The sequence below is a fragment of the Poecile atricapillus genome, chromosome Z (genome assembly GCF_030490865.1).
Source record: "Poecile atricapillus isolate bPoeAtr1 chromosome Z, bPoeAtr1.hap1, whole genome shotgun sequence".
Lineage (NCBI taxonomy): Eukaryota > Metazoa > Chordata > Aves > Passeriformes > Paridae > Poecile > Poecile atricapillus.
The window spans coordinates 125113751-125132807 of record NC_081289.1 but is presented as its reverse complement, the minus strand read 5'-3'; the positions used below and the strand labels follow the sequence as shown (position 1 = coordinate 125132807).

Genomic DNA, 19057 nt, shown 5'->3' with positions numbered 1-19057 from the left:
AAAAGCATTAAGACTGTAAATTTAGACTTCTGTAAGTACCAAGATCTTCACACATTGGAAAACCATACTAAAAAACATGCTTAAAAAATGGATCACAAACTGTAAGAATGGCATTTCCAAACTGCCTGGCTTGAGTTTGCAATCAGTTGTTTTTCAGACCTAGGCAATGAAATGCAAAGTTCCCTTTCCAATATCTTGTCTAAATTGTAGGAAACCAGTATTTTGTAATAGAGTGCTGTAATTTTAAAATATTTCAATAGATTGCTGCAGTGGTTTGAATGGATGCAAATTACTGCACTCAGGTATGAACCATTATCTGTGAAAGCACAGCTGATGAGTGACCTCTTTTAAGAGTTTTGGGTGCACTGAATCAACTTGGACTAAATGAACATTGTTACTACCATAAGAAAAATTAACAAAATACTAAATGAATGAACAGAATCCCATCACTAAGGTGACAAACTAAGTTTGAAATTAGAGTTATCTCTGACAGTCCTCAGCTAGTGCAGCGGTTTGTGCATCATGCTTCAAGGTGTGTGCTACCAGGATCCCAATGGTAACCAACATGGAGATGGTCTGGTGTAAAGAAAACTCAAGACAGAACAGACATGAGAGTAATCTGCAGACACAGGAAAGGTTCCAATCTAGGGAATAGTACCAGTTATCTTCTTACTGGGGAAAGAGTAAGTAGGGATCTTAAAAGATTGAAAAATATGCATTATATTTTATGAAAATTGTACTGACTGTAAGGACATTGAAAAATCCTAATGTTATTTCCTGGACTAGAGGTATTTCACAACAGGTCAGGTGCCCAATCATCAGTTAAGAATGGTTTATTGAGAAGTATTTTGTCTTTGTCTTTCTTTGAGGGAATAATCTCAATGGCCTCCTCAGAGACCTTCTGTATGCTTCCTCTCTGACTGTGTAAACTTCCTCTCTGTAATAAATAAATAAAGAATAGGGGGAGCAAAACCAACTAAGAATAAAACTCTCTGAAAAGTGATAATTAGAAATTTAATACAATAAAAATAAAACAAATCATAACAACACTTCTGTGGTATGTCTAGGTAGATACAGCTTCATTCTTAATAATAAAAAAACATTAAAAATTGTATGTTTGTGAAGGAATGGGGTCACATATTATGTAATCATTTTTATATACTAGTTACTGTGGCAGATTAGAGACAAATGCTTTGTCAATGCCTTGACAAATACTTCGCAAGAGTCCTCAGAGTTAAAGAATGGGGGCCTGCTGTGTGCCTGTGCGCATTTTTTAACAAATCTTAGACTGTGTACAAACTGAAACAGTGCTAATGTAAAAAGACCGTTATTTGAAAAGAATTAATAGAATAATCTAGATTACGATTTGTCTCATATCAATCCCAAATAAACAGAAAAGTTGGCAGATGTTTGAATAATACAGGTTTAAAAGAAAGATAACAATACAAATCAGTATTTTTGTGTAAGTTTTATCAACTAAAACTTATTACAATTCCTGGATAGATTAAAAGAATAGTGAAACACACTTAGAGTTTGGTAAGTCACTTAGCTTAGTAGTAGACAATATCATGGAAGATGTAACAGTTCAATAAAGCATATGTGAAATATACTCAATACTGACTGACAGATTTCAGTAAGCAGTCATTATGCAGTTGCCAAATTTGAAAGTGAATTTCCTATCTGCCATAAGAATTAGGAAGACACCTGATGTGATTCAATATTTTCATTTGTGAATTACAACTACAAAAATATTGCTTGTTTATGAAATCTTCCAATTACAAGACCGCCTTGAGTGAAAGTAAAGAGAAAGGTAAATTAATTGCAGAGTAGCATCTGATAAACCAGATCAATTCAAATTAAAATTGTACCAAGACAGACAAATGCAAAGATATACATTTACAGAAAAAAAAATAACATGGTCTAGGTTCCAGATTGATGCACTGGATTTGGAAAGTTGGACAACTGGGAAAGTTTTACAGCTCCTACTGGACCAGCATCTAAACTTCAGCTTTTCTTACTACATTATGGACACTTCTTGGCTCTGTGAACAGGGCAGCCACGATCAACAGTAAGAAAGTAATTTTTAATTTGGAAATTTTTAATACTGCCTAATAATAATAATAACCTCGACAGAGAAATTTGCAGGGAAAAATATTATAATTAATAATGATCATAAATGCATTTTTTTCAAAAAATCATTATATAAATTATTACATTTTCCTGAATATATCAAAAGATAAAGATGTGAAACAACATCTTTAGGTAAAGATTCAGTGTAACAAACTTCCTTGATTTAAGATGAAAATTAATATGAATTTAAAGCTAAAACAGTAGGAAAACCTTTTTATGTTTACAGTGCTACTGACCTGTAATTTTCACTTGGAAACTTATTAGTGAAATTCTTCACTGATGTATACTTTTTCCTGGTTTGAATTTTAAGTTACATGAACTTGCAATTTAGGTTCATAATTTGACCTTTTACATTTATGCTGTGTCTTGCCCCTTCAGGGTCCCTGTCCAGTGGGCTCAGATCTAAAATGGAACTCCAGGATCATTCTGTTAATACAGTAACTAGCAAACACCTGGCGGCAAAACAGCAGGTTTTGAATACATTTGCACAGAGCGTGCAAATGTAAGAGGATTATTTTACACATTAGCACTGAGTGTTATAAAGGTACAACAAGTGTAAGAGTCTGACTGCTACAGCTGGTCTGTAAGCTGCACAGGTAAATTGGCCACAGCACACCTCCACTCCACCAGCCTACTTCGTGGGGCAACCGAAGTAAACGAGTCCCTTTGTAAGACAGTGATAGGTTGGATTCAAACTCAAACTGGGGACACTAGCCAATCGCATTCAATCACAAATGCAGACGTGCAATTGGCCAGTGAGCTGGGCGGTGCTAAGACCCCAACCAATCAGATGCGTGAGCATGGGAAATTTGAAGCCCCTATAAAAGGGAGCACCTATCAATAAACTTTGCCTGTTGTTGCATGGATTGGGGGTGTTTAATTGTGTGCCTGTCTCCAAAACTGCAACATAAGACGACTTAAAAGTGGGTTCATGGAGGATACTTTAACTTGTGGCAGTTGATGTGGTAGAGATATAACATGAGTTCCAGCAATATTTAGACACACAGCTTTTGGAAACTCAACCCAGTAGAAAAGTCATCCCTTAACTGTCAAAAATGTGTAACTTATTCCCTAAAAACCTGTTATAGGACACTGCTGGAAGATAAGGCAGTGGGCTAGACAGATTTTTGCTCAGGTGTGGAATGATTCTTGTTCACATTTACTGTGGAAGCTCAAGTAGAACTCACACCAGGCCTTAATGAAAAGGCACTAGCTAGACACCACATCAAGGTATCATCCTAACATTTACCAGAACACACAGGGTGCCTGCAGTATAGATGTGCCTTATAGCACTGTTTGCCAATTAAACACAGAATCCATACACTTTCTGAACTGGAGAAAAAATGCATCTATTGCTGCTAAAACGTAAACTAGTCAGGTTGATCACAGCAGAACAAAAATTACTTACATCGGTATTACAGGAGCGATAACGCTTCCTTTCTCCAAGACAATATTTTCCTCCTCCTGAAGGCCTGGAGAAACATGTTTATATGTTAGGATATGCACTAGAACAAACACAACTGCATGAGATATACTAATGCATTCTTAATACAAGTTCAAGAGATATATATTATATAAATAACAATAAAAATATGTTCAAGTTTTACGATGAGATTTTGATAAGAATTATATCTTTCAATTGCATTGGAGCAGACACAAAATATTACTGGGTACTTGAAAAATCATCACTAATAACGTTAATGTAGTTTGTGTAACTTCCAAGTTTAATTGCATTTTGAATATAATAATATAAAAAAGTTGGTTTTAACTACTTGCTTGCTTTATAAAATTAAAATGAGAAATGTGTAAACAACCTATGTGATACTTTTTTTTTTTTCAGTCATCTTACTTGAATACCAACAAAGACTGGTTTTAGAATCAGCAAAGACTGTATATTCTAGTTCAGAAATTCAGTTCTGATTTTAATTAATCAGTAATAAATCTGAGGAAACTTCAGAGTAAGCAGATCTTTATTAGTGTAGATAATTGGCTGTTAAATTCCCAAGCTGCTCAAGAACATTATCTATCTTCTGTAGAGGTCAAATAATGAACTAACTTAGACTTATATGGAAGCTTAATCAGACATCAGCTCTTTGGCTTGCAACTTGAAAGCAGAAAGAAGAAATACTTTGTGAGGCTTTCATAATAAAAATTTAAAATATTTACAATTTAAAATTAACTAAAAATATTAAATCAATACTATTTTTCACATTACAGTATTTAACCAGGAAATGTTATCCTTAATCAACAGGTTTGGTATTTTCTTAATGCAGACAATACCCTCCCCCAAATGCATTTGCTTGTTAAACATTTAAAATTTAATTGTTTTCATCATATCAACCCAAATACATGGTGACAGGAGCTGGGAAAAAATCTTAGAATACTATTCATGTTCCAAACATTTCTCTAGGCTTTTTAAATACTGCTTTGAAACAAATAATTAATATAATAATAAATAATTTATTTATTATTCTCTCACCAACACAGTCTGACATGTTATTGATGCATACAGATAATTTCTGCTTTTGTATCCATTGAGTAAGTGGTGATATTGGCCACATTAGGTAGTTATTGCTAATAATAGGGGACAAACAGACCCCTGTTTAAGTAGCGTATCTGTCTTGCAGAGTGCAGTGGAAAGCTGCTGGGCAGCCTGGCTTGGAAAACACAGATACAAAAAACAAATAACCTGAGTGAACAGAGAACAGAAGAAAAGGAGTGACAAAAGACACAGAATGAATTTTCATGAAAGAAACACAAATGACTTACAGAAAAAGTGGTCTTAAAAACCAATAGTAGTGAGAGAGAAGAAGAGAGTGTGGAGTAATAAAACTATCCTGTGAAGACCTATAGCTGTGGTGAGGTAATCAGGTGAAAGCCAAAACAGAAAAGAGCAGCAATTCATTCAGCAAAGAACAGTAATAGAAACAAGCATTCCTCATTAGAGAAGAGGTGGTGACAAAGAGAGGAGCACTTACCTGACAGAATGTCTCTGGAGCAGTGCTCAGGACATTGGAAAATAGATTGTGAGACAAGTACAGATATATACAACAGATCTGTAGTGGGGAAGCTGGCCCCTCTTCAGGGAGGACAAGCAGACCAATAGGGAGTAGTGGCAGGGAAAAAAGATGCTAAATTGTTTTAAGAGTCAGTAGGAAGTCACAACTGAAGTGTTGGACAAGGCAGCACATAAATATATTGTATGCAATATAATATTACTATCAATGGTTTGTATATAAGCAGTTCTATTGAAAACATTGGAAATACTGTGTTGGGTTTGGTGAGTTTTTTTTTTTTAATCAGTAACTAGCAGTTGTTATTTTATAACTGAGTCAATAATTAAAGGAAATATGCCCTAAGAAAGAAACCCCTCTAAGGCATAATTTAAATATATTTTGATGAACAACAAGTCACATAAAGAAAACCATTCTGGTTACTGCTAAATATAAATCCAGCTATCTCTACAGTACATCAGATACATTAAAAATGTTAAACGTATGTCTAGTGAACTCCTGTTTAAGTATTTCTGTCTGCTATTTTGAAGACAAATGTTGTCAAACTAGCAAAACATTTTTACAGATAACAAGTGAAACCACAGTTTTGAATAATTTCCAAATGTGTCTTTTTGTTGGCTCCGGCTTACTTTAGCTACTTACGCTGGACTGTCACAGTGTCTTATAGATGAGGAGACTCCTCCCCCGCAGGTCCTGCTGCACTCTCCCCATATTGACCACGGACCCCAACCCCCATCTATGCTCTGGGGCCAAGTGCCAAAAGGTACGCACTCTCCCTGATAACACCACTGAAAGATTTCACAAAAGAAACACAAAATTAGCTTGGAGGCTGACAGAGTTATCAGGACAAAAAAATATAAGGGTCAGGCAATGACCAATTATAGGCATTAGCATTCCCTGTATAGATAACAAGACTAGTATTTTACTTTTTCTAGCCATGTTTAGACACTGGTGAGGGTGTGTGTGATTTGTTAAATGTCTCCACTCAGTCCTAAATTATAGATCCCCAACACAAAACAGAAGTATTTTTTATTTCATCAGCCTCCTTAATGTTTCACAATTCAGGAACTACAAGTTGCTTACATTCTTTAAAACATTAAGATTAATTTCCAAGCCCAGTTTGGTAAAAGACCCTCCACTGAATGTTCGTGTAGAGACTTCATTATAGAAAATGAAAAATTCCCCTGATAGTATTTTTAAGAATGTATTTATTATTATAAAAGAAAGTGTGCATGACATTACAATGGAGGAAGAATTTGTCACAGTATTTCATTCACTAACACTACAGACATAATAAAAGTAGTGCTGAAGCATTAGACATGGAACAGAAAATCATTTTATAATAGTGATTGGCCACTTGTTTGGGGCAGAACAGACATGTACTTTATTCAAGCAAACACTTGAACTTTTCAATATTATTAGTTAAATCAGAAATACAAAATGACAGACAATTTGCCCAAATTTTTAACTGTTAAAACAAGTTTATAATTTAGTTCATCTAAGGCCTTTTCTAAACCATTCAGAAATAAAATAATTTTGATCGCATTCTGTTGTCTAACGTATCACTGAGAATTTGAAGTAGCTCAATTTGATACCCTTTCCTACTCCTGCAGGCTTAGGTGACAGAGTAGAGCATGGACTCAGGTTTATCATGACTTGAATGTGCACATTTTTCTTCCAAAAGCTGAGCAAGTGCTGTTTTAAATTCCCTTGAATTTCTGTAGTGTTGACCCTTCCTAAAAAGAAATATAGACAACTTCTGTATTCTGTGTCCATATGAATTTGACACACTGAGACATGCACAGAAGACATGGGCAGATAGAAATATCCTTGTCCCTCTGTAAAGCACTACTGGAAAACTCAGACTTAACTTCAGAGTAATATATACAGCAAAGCCAGGCCTTCTTTTCCTCTTGGAGTTCTAAATTTATAGACTCAGTCAAGGTTTCATCAGAGGACTGAACCCTTCATAGGGAGTCTCTTAAATCTAGATGTCTGTGTAATGCAACTCATGCCACATAGTGAGTGAACTCACATATTTAGATAGTATAGATAGATAAATATAAATAGCACAGTGTTTTGCAATGCCTCTAATGACACAATAAGGATGGAGAATAAAGCATTTATGTGGGCTAGAGGAGTGCCTAAAATCATGACTTTCTTCTCTTTACAAGGATAAATTGATAGAAATTTTATTGACTAAATGCCAAAATCTCCTTATTATAATCTATTTGAGATGCCACAAAAGTACATTAAAAGATATTTAATGCTAAAATCAAAAGCTAAAAATGAAAATGCTTCTAAGAGTAAAATGTAAGCAACTAATATAATTAAAATTATATTACAAACATTACAAACATATCAAGACCCAAGCTAAGAAATTCAAGATACTCAGATTTAAAGGTTATCTCTTAATATCACACATATAAAACTGAATATTTAAAACATCCTAATTCCGTACAATTAGAACTATAGAGACAATAGACAGGTTCAATTTATCTGCTTTATTTTTCCAAAGCTGTATAAAATCCCTATAGTGTGCATTTTCCACTGTTATGCAAACACTGTCTTTCACATTCCCACACTGTCCCGTAAAACCTCTTTAAATGCTGGGTTTTCTCTTGTACTGAACTTAAATCTGGGGATTTAATGCTCACCTCTGTCTCTCTCCTTAACTTCCTAGTAAAAATTTATCTTTCACTAGAAGCCAGTGATGCATAGAATTTCTGTCAGAGTAATTAAAAATTACCAAAATTTTCATTATTTCTAATGGGACTTCAGAAATATGCTTCCTCCAGGAATGACAACAACCTCATCTGCTATAATGAGGTTAGGACTATTGAGTAATCACCATATGAGGAAAGGAGGTGACAGCTATTTTAAAAGAACGGTTCTTCACGGAAGGTTTAGATCTGAAATATTAATTCTTCTCTAATACTGAAAGAATAATTTTCCATTATTTCAGCAGAAAGATGACAGTGATGCATTGAAATACAAATAATATATCCAAACCCTCTGTGAATAAAAGCACTCTGAAATTTTTGCTAAAGAAGTGACTAATGAAAATAAAATACAGTGACATTTTATGAGTATTAGCTGCTTTAGAGAATTAACATTTGTAACAGTATGATTTTAGAAAAATCACACAGCAAGTACTCTGATACTGAGGAAAATTGATTTCCTATATTGTATGAGGAAGAAAAATATTAGTGTAATTTAAATTTTAACTACTGATTTTCAGTCATCAATTCTACAATTATTTTTCAAGAAAGCGTAATGTTCAATAATAACTTACATTTACTTTATGTCAATGTCCAATAACAAGCTAAATCATCCCACAATATAGCTATGTAAACTGTCTTTTCAGCGTTGTGTTTTCATTTTTTGTCTGTTTGCTCCTCTTTTACATCCCTAGAGTGGATGTAATCTATAATCTACAGGAAGGGTCACCTTTTTTATTACATTAAATTAAAACACAACGTATGTGTTCCTATCAGTTCTGTCTTACTGTTTTATATGCACAGTTTCTTCATCAGTGTATTTTTTAAAACCTATCAGTTAATTTACCTTCACAAACACATCTCTGGGAATACCAGAGAGAAACTTCATGCATATTTAAAATTCTTATTACAAATTAGGAAAAGTATACCTTTTTGAACCCAACTGATATGTAAAACCCTTCACCAAACCATGAGCATATTAAAGCTTCAAAACAGAACAGATATAACAGTTCCATCAGCAGCAACAAACCGTTCTATTCTCTTTCCCTGTATGCGGAAAACAGCTGAATAACTCTTATGGAAAATACTCTAAAAATCTTCAGGTATAAGTAGATATCTATCATGGAAAAATTCAACCCAAAGGGTTAAAAGCTTGGCAGATTTATAAAACAAACTGAAAGAAGGTTATATTAAAGAAGGTTAGGCTCTTTTAAGTGTAGAAATCCCTACACCTTCTGCCAATAAGATATTAATATATATTGCATCAAATTATGCTTTGGGTTTTTTGTTACACATAAAATGTAAGTAAATATCTAAATGCAATTAAATACTCTGAGATCTTGTTAGGTATTTAAATTTGGAAATTTCATTTATTATATATTTTTGCAGAATCCATCAAGATAGGCCTTAACATGGTTGGGGCCTTTTGGCATGACTGCAAGTACAAATTTAGCTGTAGTAATAGTAATAACAACAACAACAACAACAATAAGGGGGTGTTACAGCACAGTAAGATATTTATTTCACATTACTCTTTGGGAAAGAAAATTACATATTTAGAAAGAGCTCATGATTTCTGTTTTATTGCCACCAGGAACTATTAACTCACAGGAAGCTTTGTGGGTACAGTTTATAGACACAATTCTCTGCTGTTAACAGGCATCTTTGGTTAACAGGTTTATCTCTGTAAAATGGCATGGATTCTCTCATTTTCCTCTAAAATCTAACAATGGAACAAGATCATGGTGACTGGAAAAAAATGCTTGGTGTAGAGCAACCTGATTAAAACCTCTTGACAAGAGAATAGATCAACAGTGTCTAAAGGGATCTCAGGTTGTAGTCTCATGGTTTAAAAAACATAAATTGAGGTAAATTAAATTACTCTTTGTCATCAGAAAGGAGGATGGTTCCAAAATAAACCTAGACTGTTGATTTAAGAGCAGGGCTTCTAACATTTTCTATTACTCTAATATAAGGTAACGTTTTTGGTACTATGCTCTCTATTTTTATTGGCTAACTCTATTCACTCTATTTTTTTAAATGACCAGTTCAATAAATGTATTTAACATTTTACCAATATTTCCAAACCCAGCATGGAAAAGCCATCAGAACAATACCAGGTCATAGGCCCTGAATGAAGCCGTCAACAAGCATTAATAAATTGTGACAGCTGCCCAAAAGCTTTCATTCTTGTTGTTTAAATATCAGATTACAAGTCAAAATGCACAGTTTGTTGAAACCAACTCAGCTAGCATGACAAAAGTCAGAGAGAGAATAGATGGCAATGGACATTGTTCAGAAAAGAATCCAATCTGCATCACTGAATCTCATGAACAGATGCAGCCACTCTCAGACAGATACTGGTAATGGTTTAATATAACAAGCTCTCTTCACTTTGTACAAATCTGCATAAAATATACTATCTTGGAAAAGGTATGTAGAATAAATTTTTTCCTCCCCAGTATATATCTTTTAAATCAATTAAAATATTTTTCTCTCCTCTTTAAGATCTGTATAGAATTTGCCTTGTAACTGAGAAACTGTCTTCTAACATTCTTCTCTGAAACTACTGATATACAGAGATTGTTTTAAATCAAAATTCTCATATTCAGATAGATATTATAGTGCTAAATGTATCTATTGCAACACTGACTTTCTATATTTTTCTGTTAGGTAGAAGAGTTTATCTGACTATACATCAAAGTCCATTAAGCTAAACAGTTATGCAAGCATAACTGAATAATGAAAGAATAATTCAAAGTCAAAATAAATGGTCCCTGAGAAATACAGACTTTTATAAAACCCTTCTATGGAGTCATTATTTTTTCTATACACTTGTATGATTTGGCTTATATCTGAAAAAATAAAGTTATTTTCCCTTCTAACAAAATAATAGTTCAGGCTCTAGATTTATGTTGCACATTTTCAAAGTCCATGGCAGACCTAAAGCTGTAACAGTCCCTAATGGAAGAGTATATAAAATATTAATGTGTAAAATCAAATAAAGATTAAACTAAAAGATTATTTACAAAAAATTGCTCAAGAAATATACAGAGGAAATAGAACATGTTTTGGGGTTGTTTTTTGACCCAGGCTCTAGAGTTTTATAGAGAGGATAAATATTTTATTAAATTGCACATAAAAATAATGGTGAAAAAATTCTGTATGAGATTTTCCATTATGATGCACATGTATTATGATAAACTAAGTTTTAGCTTGAACTGTTATAATTGCTGTGAAATACTTTAATTTTCTACTTCTTTCTTCTTGTAGTCTTTGAACAATAAATTGCTTACTTGAACAATACATTTTTTGTACTCACCCCCTTTTCAATGCTCCCTGTTTGGCAAAGAGTACCTTCTGCTGCTGGAATGCTGTTGGTAACACAGCGGTTACTTTTGCTGAGGCACCAGAGCTCTCTACACACTTCCTAGGAAAGAAGGCAGAAGCAAGTTGATCAGAATAAAAGCCTAAAATTTCTTCCAGTCCTCATACACACATGCATACACAAATTTGTTTTGAACAGAGACAAGACATTGTCTGGAGAGAGAAATCTAAAGATGGCTGTGATGGCAGCAATTTTGAAGGCACTATATTTTGCTTAAGAATATTCTGCCAAAAAAACCATTCTGGAAACATCAAAACTAGACAATAATATGTTTTTCACACCTGCTCTGCAAGTAGTGTTTTATTATTGCTTTTTCTTCTTGATTTGTGCTAAGACTGGGCTTACTATATTTTAGTGTTGCTATAGAAGCAGTTTTGGATGAGCTGTAGGGTCTCCATTAAGGTTACTATTTGACTCAAAATTACCTGCCAAAAAGGATACCGATAATTTTCACATATGAAACAGCAACAATTACTTTTCTTTCCTTTATGTAAAAAAAAAAAGGAAGTTTTTGAGCTCAGACTAGCCGCATTCATCTTCTGCAACACTTATTAAATCAGTGCATGTGTAGTTAGAACAAACTAACCTGTGTACTAAAATATTTCCTTTAGGCGTTTTAGATTTGCAGCTGCTCTTTCATAAATTATTTAGCCTACCCTATTTCCCTATGCTGTCACTGTTAAAGTAACTGACATTTTCAAGTACTCTTTTTATTCCTACCATATTTTCTCATTTGGTTTTGCCCATTTATAAATTTAAATTAAGCCAGCTTTGCTGATTTTGGAGATAAATTGTTAAAATTAGCAAAGGGTTACAAATCATAATGTAGGCATGATCCAAAATTGGGTGAACATCAGAAATCTTCCCAGTTGCTTCAGCTGCCCTTGGATTCAGCTGTGTACACACAAAAGAATTAGGAGATGTTTGCTTTTACAGTAAATTACTTACACAATAATCTTTGCTGTATTATTTTGGGATATGTGCAAGAGTTCACAATTTCCTTATACGTATTCTATATTTTAAAATATTTTTTTTAAATTTGGAATAGAACAAGATCTTTAAAATGATCTTATGACAATCCATACTGTTTCATTTTATTTTAACTGCTGCTTGAAATAATACCCCACCAAAAATCCTTGTATAGATTCTATAGTGAAACTTAAAAGGAAAAGGAAAAGACAGTGTGAATGAGTTATTGTCCCCCCTCTAGGTTCATTGTTTCTCTGAGGTAATGAATAAGTATCTGGCACCTATACACCCTATATAATGTGCTCTATACACATCAACAGGAGCAACTGTTATGTTTTACCCTGAGATTCATGTTTCTTGCACTGTACTGCATGTAAAAATGGATTGATTCATTTTTTTATACATTACTCTCTAGTGGCTGCAGCAACCCTTCAACATCTTTTGAGAATCTTTTCTTGAAAAATGCAAAATTATTTACAAGTTTAAAATCAGCTGGTGCCATTCTTGCAGGGATATTAGTACAGTATATTTAGTTTCATAACTGGCAGAAGCAAGGTATGTTCTCTATAATCCATTAAAAAAATAGACTATGGGAATGGTTTGAAATTATATGGAATGAAAACTGGTGATTCCTAGAGTTTCCATCCAGTTTTTGACAATTAGGCCTAAGTTAGTTCATCCTAGTTAGTGTCTGGCTCTATGAAAGTTAAAATTATTAAGCCTATTTTGGGAGATATACTGCCACTTGTAAGAGTCTACCTGTAGCCAATGCATTTCTTCCAGAAATGGAAGCAGTATAAGTATTTCCTTAACTTAAAACTCTGAACAAATTTTTTCCTCACTCTGCTGAAAAATTTTCAAATTAAGATACACATAAATAAATAAATACACTAATTAAAACAAAACAGAGAAGTAACAGAAAATGCACCACAAAGCTTCTTGAAAAATATAACTTTTCACAGAAACTAAGGTGCTAAAATTCAACACTAAATCAATTTCACATCTAAATCAACCATGAATCCAAACTTCAATACAGTACGGATTTCAAAGTGAAAACCTAAAATGGATTCTTTTCAGACACAGTATGAGGTCCTCCTGTCATAATCCTGCCTTACTTGCTTTAACCTTTAATTTACTTCCTCATTTTGTTGAACAAAATTGGAGTAATTTACTTGCTCCTGCTTCATGTGTCGTTTACACTGTCAAATTAAAAAGCGTCAGACTGTGATAATTCTACTTGTGGCAGTCTATTTATTTTAGATCTGACCAAGTTCAAATGTCTAAGTTAATGGTTGTTCTGACTTCATGGAGCTTGCTGCAATGTTCTGAAAAGCAAAACATTCAATTGCATTAAGAAACAAATATTTCAAACATTCCAATATGGACAAAAGCAAAAAAAATCAGGTCTGGCTAGCAGTCTGGAGTTTTAAACCATCTCTATGTTTCAGGATTATTTGAATTCAGAATTATGGTTTTGGGTCCAGAGCTTATATGCAAAATCCCACTTTTGACATGCCTGCACAAGTACACCTTTTATATATTGTCACATAAGTGAAGTAATATTACAAACAAATTTGCCATTTGTCTCTACAAATGAGAGCATTTGACAACTTCCTTTCAATAGGATTCTTTCTGTATATTCAGGCTTCTCTGGTGCATTAGACTCTTCTAACTCACTGATCTAATTTGACATTTTAATTTAACAATGTGAATTAATGAATACAGCTCTCCAAAACTATTTTGGTAATTTGTCTGTTTGTAAGAAGATTACAAGCATGTCAACTCACCTCCCTACTTCACAAAATGAGAAAAAATATTTATTCCTAAATTGTAAAAGTAGATATTATTACTGACATAGTCTGACAGTCCTTTTTCAGACCGTAATTTCAGCAGGAACTTACCTCATTAAATCCCTAAAGACAAAATGATAGTAGTGTAAAATTGCTATGGGCTTTATCATACTATTAATGTGTGAGCAGAAACCCCTACTTAATTCAGAAAGGAGTTCTGTTTGAGACAGATATACAATATCCTAAAATCAACACAATGTTTCCTCAAAGGAAACCTATTCAAAGCACCAAAGATTCAAAAATTAACACAATATATCTATTTGTAGACATCATTTATATTAAATACAAGAAATGAAAGGGTTTTTTTAATATCTTTTAAATATAGCCAAATTTAAGATATTGTTTATTTTTCCCCACTGTATTACATTTAAAAGAAAACATAGACTCTGAAGTATACTCTTCATCACCCTGTACATGAAATGAAAAATAGCATTAATAGTCATTTGAAAACAAATGAGATACCTAAAAAGAAGTAAAGAATCCATCAGTGCTGTTATTTCATTAAGTGAAAATGGAATTATACCAGGTACTCCTATGTCTATGTCTTCTTTATTTTCAACTGATCTTGGAATGTTAAAAAAATAAGTTCTCACTAAGGTTCCTAAAGCTTTCTCTTCTCCAGCTCAGCCCCATGAACCCCATACCTGCTACTACTTTAGTTATTGACCGGAGCTACTTCCTTACTACCATCATTTTCTGTAACACCTCTAACCAATAGTTTTTAATAAGCCAGCCTTAAAAACATATGAGAAACTGCCCTGAAAAAGTCAGGCCCAAAACCACTAATAGAAAGTATACTGCCCTTTGTTCACACACACACACACATACACACACACACGCACACGCACGCACACTCACCCACCAACAGGTGACCCTTTTAGAGTAGTCTTTTCTTCCATGGAAAAGGATGAAACTAACATATTTTGCCAACATTAAATTTGTTTGAATAATTTAATGAAACTAAGAGAAAGAAGCATAATCTGAAAATTAATAAATGACTTCAAAGTCAGTCTCCAAATGTCTGGATTTAGTAACTGCTAATTTGTAAAGCAAACAAGGGAAAAGTTTTTTTAAATCCAGGAAACATAAACTGAAGCTGAGGTCTTTCACAAGATCAAGACAAGATAGATGACAACCTGTAACGGTGTATCTTAGGGTTCCATGACTTCAGTTTGGAATTCGGATGCTTGTATTTGCAGTAAATTAAACAAAGCTGAACCCATCTAGAGAAAAAAACACAGCAAATCAAATTACCTTCTTTTTGCCTAAGTATTATAAATGATGGAGCCTCTTTCTGTTGCATCATGCAGAGTTACATATAGGCATTTCAAATTATGTAAGATCTAAGCACCCTATATCATAATCATCATAAATTGCTACAATACAGCACAATGAAAACTCAGTAATAGGACCAAAGATCAAATGATGTGCTGCTCTTTTTTTCAAAACTCATGAAAGCTTCCAACAAATGTTAGCAGTTCAGCCCATAAAATTAAAAAAAAAAAAAAGATGGGAAATACATTCACAAGGCATATTAAATTACGATAATTTGGGAAGATCACCTTTTGTTCATAAAATTTTTAAATCCTAATTAGATTTATCCATTACTTCAGCATGTTTAATTTATAATATGCTGCACCTCTGAATGAGCATTTGTTAAAAGAGAGCAAAAAAACAATTAGCTTGAATTGCAATTCAATCAACAATCATCAACAGAGTATTTTCAGGCTCATTGCTGAAATGAAGATGACAACTCAACTAAAACTAGAAGACCCTAATTAGTAAGTGAACTTCAGAAGGTTCAAAGTTTTTTCAGATAAGCACCCAGAAGTTTTCATTTTTGTGCTTCACTAACAAAAGCTCACTAAGTGGTGCAGCATGTTATGAATCACATGCCAAAGAATGTGAAAGAGAATACAAAACTTAAGTCCCACCTTTGTATTACGTTACCAACACTCTTTCATAGATACAGGGTGCTTATGTGAACCTTAGGGAAACTAAAGGAACTCTACAAGGTCAATCACCTCCAAGTACCATCTTCCCTTTCAAACCCATGCAACCTATCCATTTTATTCAAACGATACTCCAGTATCTGGAATCTCATTCATTATTGCTTCTATGATCATGTAATGCACTCCTCCTGTTCTGATCAACAGCTTCTCCTTACACTTTCTTAACAGCATTCACAAGGTGCAGGCATATTGCTGTTGACATCTGTGTCTCTAAGAGAGGGAAAGAGAAAACCAGAGACGAAGGGAAGGAAAAAAGAGGGGTATTTGGAGACAAGATAGTCCTGAGGAAACAAAAAAGGGAAGTTGTTCTAAAAAGGGTGCTGAATTGCTTTAGGTTCCAGAAAGAGGAAGACTTCTGGGACTTCCCTTGGCAATATACATCATAAACTTAGAAAAAAGAGGGAACAAAATTATTTTGATTACAACACAATCCTGTAAGTCCTTATACAAGAAAAGTAGAAACTTTAATAATCTGTAATGCCAAAGGCCTGCACAATACTAGCAAGAGTTCTTTCAACTGACTAGGAAAAAAAAAAAAAAAAAAGTTTGATAAAAATGACAGAGTATGATACCAGTATCTTGAATTTCTCTCTTTGCTTACACATACTTTTAACTCCTCTTTGTGAGCAATGCAATGCAAATCCATCTGATGAAACTACATATGCTCAGCCAACAAACAACAAGTGTAAAGCAACTTAGTTATGGTACGATATATGAAGTTGGGGTCAAAAAAGGCACTTTATAGTAAGTTATTGTTATGCCCAAATTCAACTAAATGCATGATCCTAGGCATAATATCAGCAGTGAAGGAACAAAAGGAAAACAGTAGCTTCAGTGCAAAGATATAACAGTGGCTTCTCCGCCTTTCTTTGTGAAAAATCACCAGCTTCCAGAATCTGCTTCTGCTTCTACCTTCCTATCAAACCCCTACATCAAGGTCAGTACTACTGCTCTTCATTTAACTGGAGTAAACCACATCCATATTTAATGAGAAAAGTGAGAGTTTAATTCATGAATGTTAAAAATTTTATCACCCAATTACAAGGGTCAACTGTAATTCCTGCCCTAGTGGAAATATTGTAGAACTATAGGTGTATAGTAATGTGTTTATTCTCCTGGATTTTAAAGTCAGCTGACTGGTGCTGGTGGAAGAGCATGAAATGCAGAAAAATTATACCAAATAATTGTAAGCTACTATCTCTGAAACCCTGCTGCTAGCAGCCAGCAGCTTCACAGATCATAAAATGCAACACAGCAATATCAAACATATGCATAAAGTATTAACTGCTTTTAAAATGTCTGAGGTTTTAGCCTCTGTCCTAAAAATGTAGGGACCAGCTCTAAAGTACAGCATTATTTTGAACCAAAAAATCAGTAAGTTACAGCTAGGCATTTTCCAGGTACTATTTAAACCCATAAAGGAGAGAAACTGGAAGTCAAGACTGCAATTCTTTCCTGAGTTAACCCAGAGACAGCCAACAGCCAACTGTTACTAGGCAGATGCTCAAAGGATAAGGAGATCTGAAATCAATGAAACAGCTCCCATTACAATCACCTAAACCAAAAGACTAAAGGAGGTTCTGAACTATCAGTGGAACTAAAACACAAACAGAGCAGAGAACTGAGACACATCTGACAATCAGCAGAAGAAAATCCACACTGCATCATTCTAGAAGATGATGGATATCCAGCAGTTACATAACTGAAGAGGAAGTAGCAATGCTTCTAACAACCTCAAAATCTTCCACTGCAGTGAATCCAGTAAGACACCTGAAAGCATGTATTGCCTTTAGGAAAAAGCTATGCATCAGTATTAAATAGTGCAATTTCCACCATTAGAATTTGGCTCACTGTATAAGTCATAAATTTAACATTCTCCTGAGTGTGAAAATATACCCTAGAAATGAAATATTTTAAATAGCTTGAGACACTGCCTTTCACTTTTTTATTCAAAATACCCATTTCTTCACCTAAACTCAGTAAAATTTTCCCTGTATCAGAAGGGATATAGTATAGTAGATAGACTAGTTTAGTATAGTACAGTGGAGTATAAAGAACAATGCACATGTAACACTAGATGGATCATTATCTACTTGCTAAAATATAGCTTTATTTTTTGAGCTCAAACATCTAAGGCATCACCTTGACTTCTTGTCTCAGTTAATGTGCCAAACACAGAGAAATATGACCAATAGCTGCAATGCTTTTGCTGCAAGAGTTCTGTCCAAATTTAACTAAAGTTTAATTAGGACTAGTCCCCAAAATAGCACCAAAACTACTAAAGAACTCCTTTTTATGCCAGATTGTCCCCTTGTCAGTAAACAAACGCACACAAAGCAGAAACTTGAAGTCCCTTTAGTAATTGAGTTCTGATGCTTTAGTTAGTCAAACACCTCACCTCTCCATGTACTTAACTTCATGTTCCTAAGAACAGCTCCAGCTTTTAACTGCAAAAAATTCATTGCAGAATTAAGACAGGATCTACAACCTAAAGCAACAATAACTTAACATCCAGAGGGAGCAGATGAGGAAATAAGGGAGAAAAGGAAAGAAACACACATTAACATTAAAGCTACACAGTTGAATGAGGTACTTTTTATAAAAGGTTAGAAGATTATGGCAGAATTCCTAAACAGAAAGAACTTGAAGATTTTCCAAGTTATTTTAAAAACACCAATTATATCAACAGGCTCATCAGAGGCCACAGAAGATTCTTCTACCTGCATGTGCTTTGATTTGAGAGTTCAATGGTTTCTCTTGTCATGGCTTACCACTAAAAATCAGTAAAGAACATGAGAAAGAGAAAAAATACAAACAATTTTCTCTGAGACTTGGAATTTATTTCCTTTCGGGTCACAAAAATCCCTGTTGTAAAACCTGCTCTATATCTTTTTTTTACTAGATGCTTCAAATAAAAAGGACTAGAAGAAATGCTTGAAAGAAGCTAGTATATGAACTACATTCACTGCAATTA

General features: G+C 33.9%; 1 protein-coding gene across 2 annotated transcripts in view; it reads right to left on the bottom strand.

Moving 5' to 3' along the window:
- The window catches only part of ADAMTS6 (ADAM metallopeptidase with thrombospondin type 1 motif 6), a 140239-nt gene that overhangs the window by 39391 nt on the left and 81791 nt on the right, over positions 1–19057 (bottom strand). For both annotated transcript variants that reach the window (XM_058826222.1, XM_058826223.1), the window contains exons 11-13: positions 11187–11294; positions 5787–5932; positions 3539–3602 (exon numbers count right to left, since the gene is read on the bottom strand). In XM_058826222.1, coding sequence (XP_058682205.1) covers positions 3539–3602; positions 5787–5932; positions 11187–11294 — 318 coding nt within the window. The remainder of the gene's footprint in view (positions 1–3538; positions 3603–5786; positions 5933–11186; positions 11295–19057) is intronic.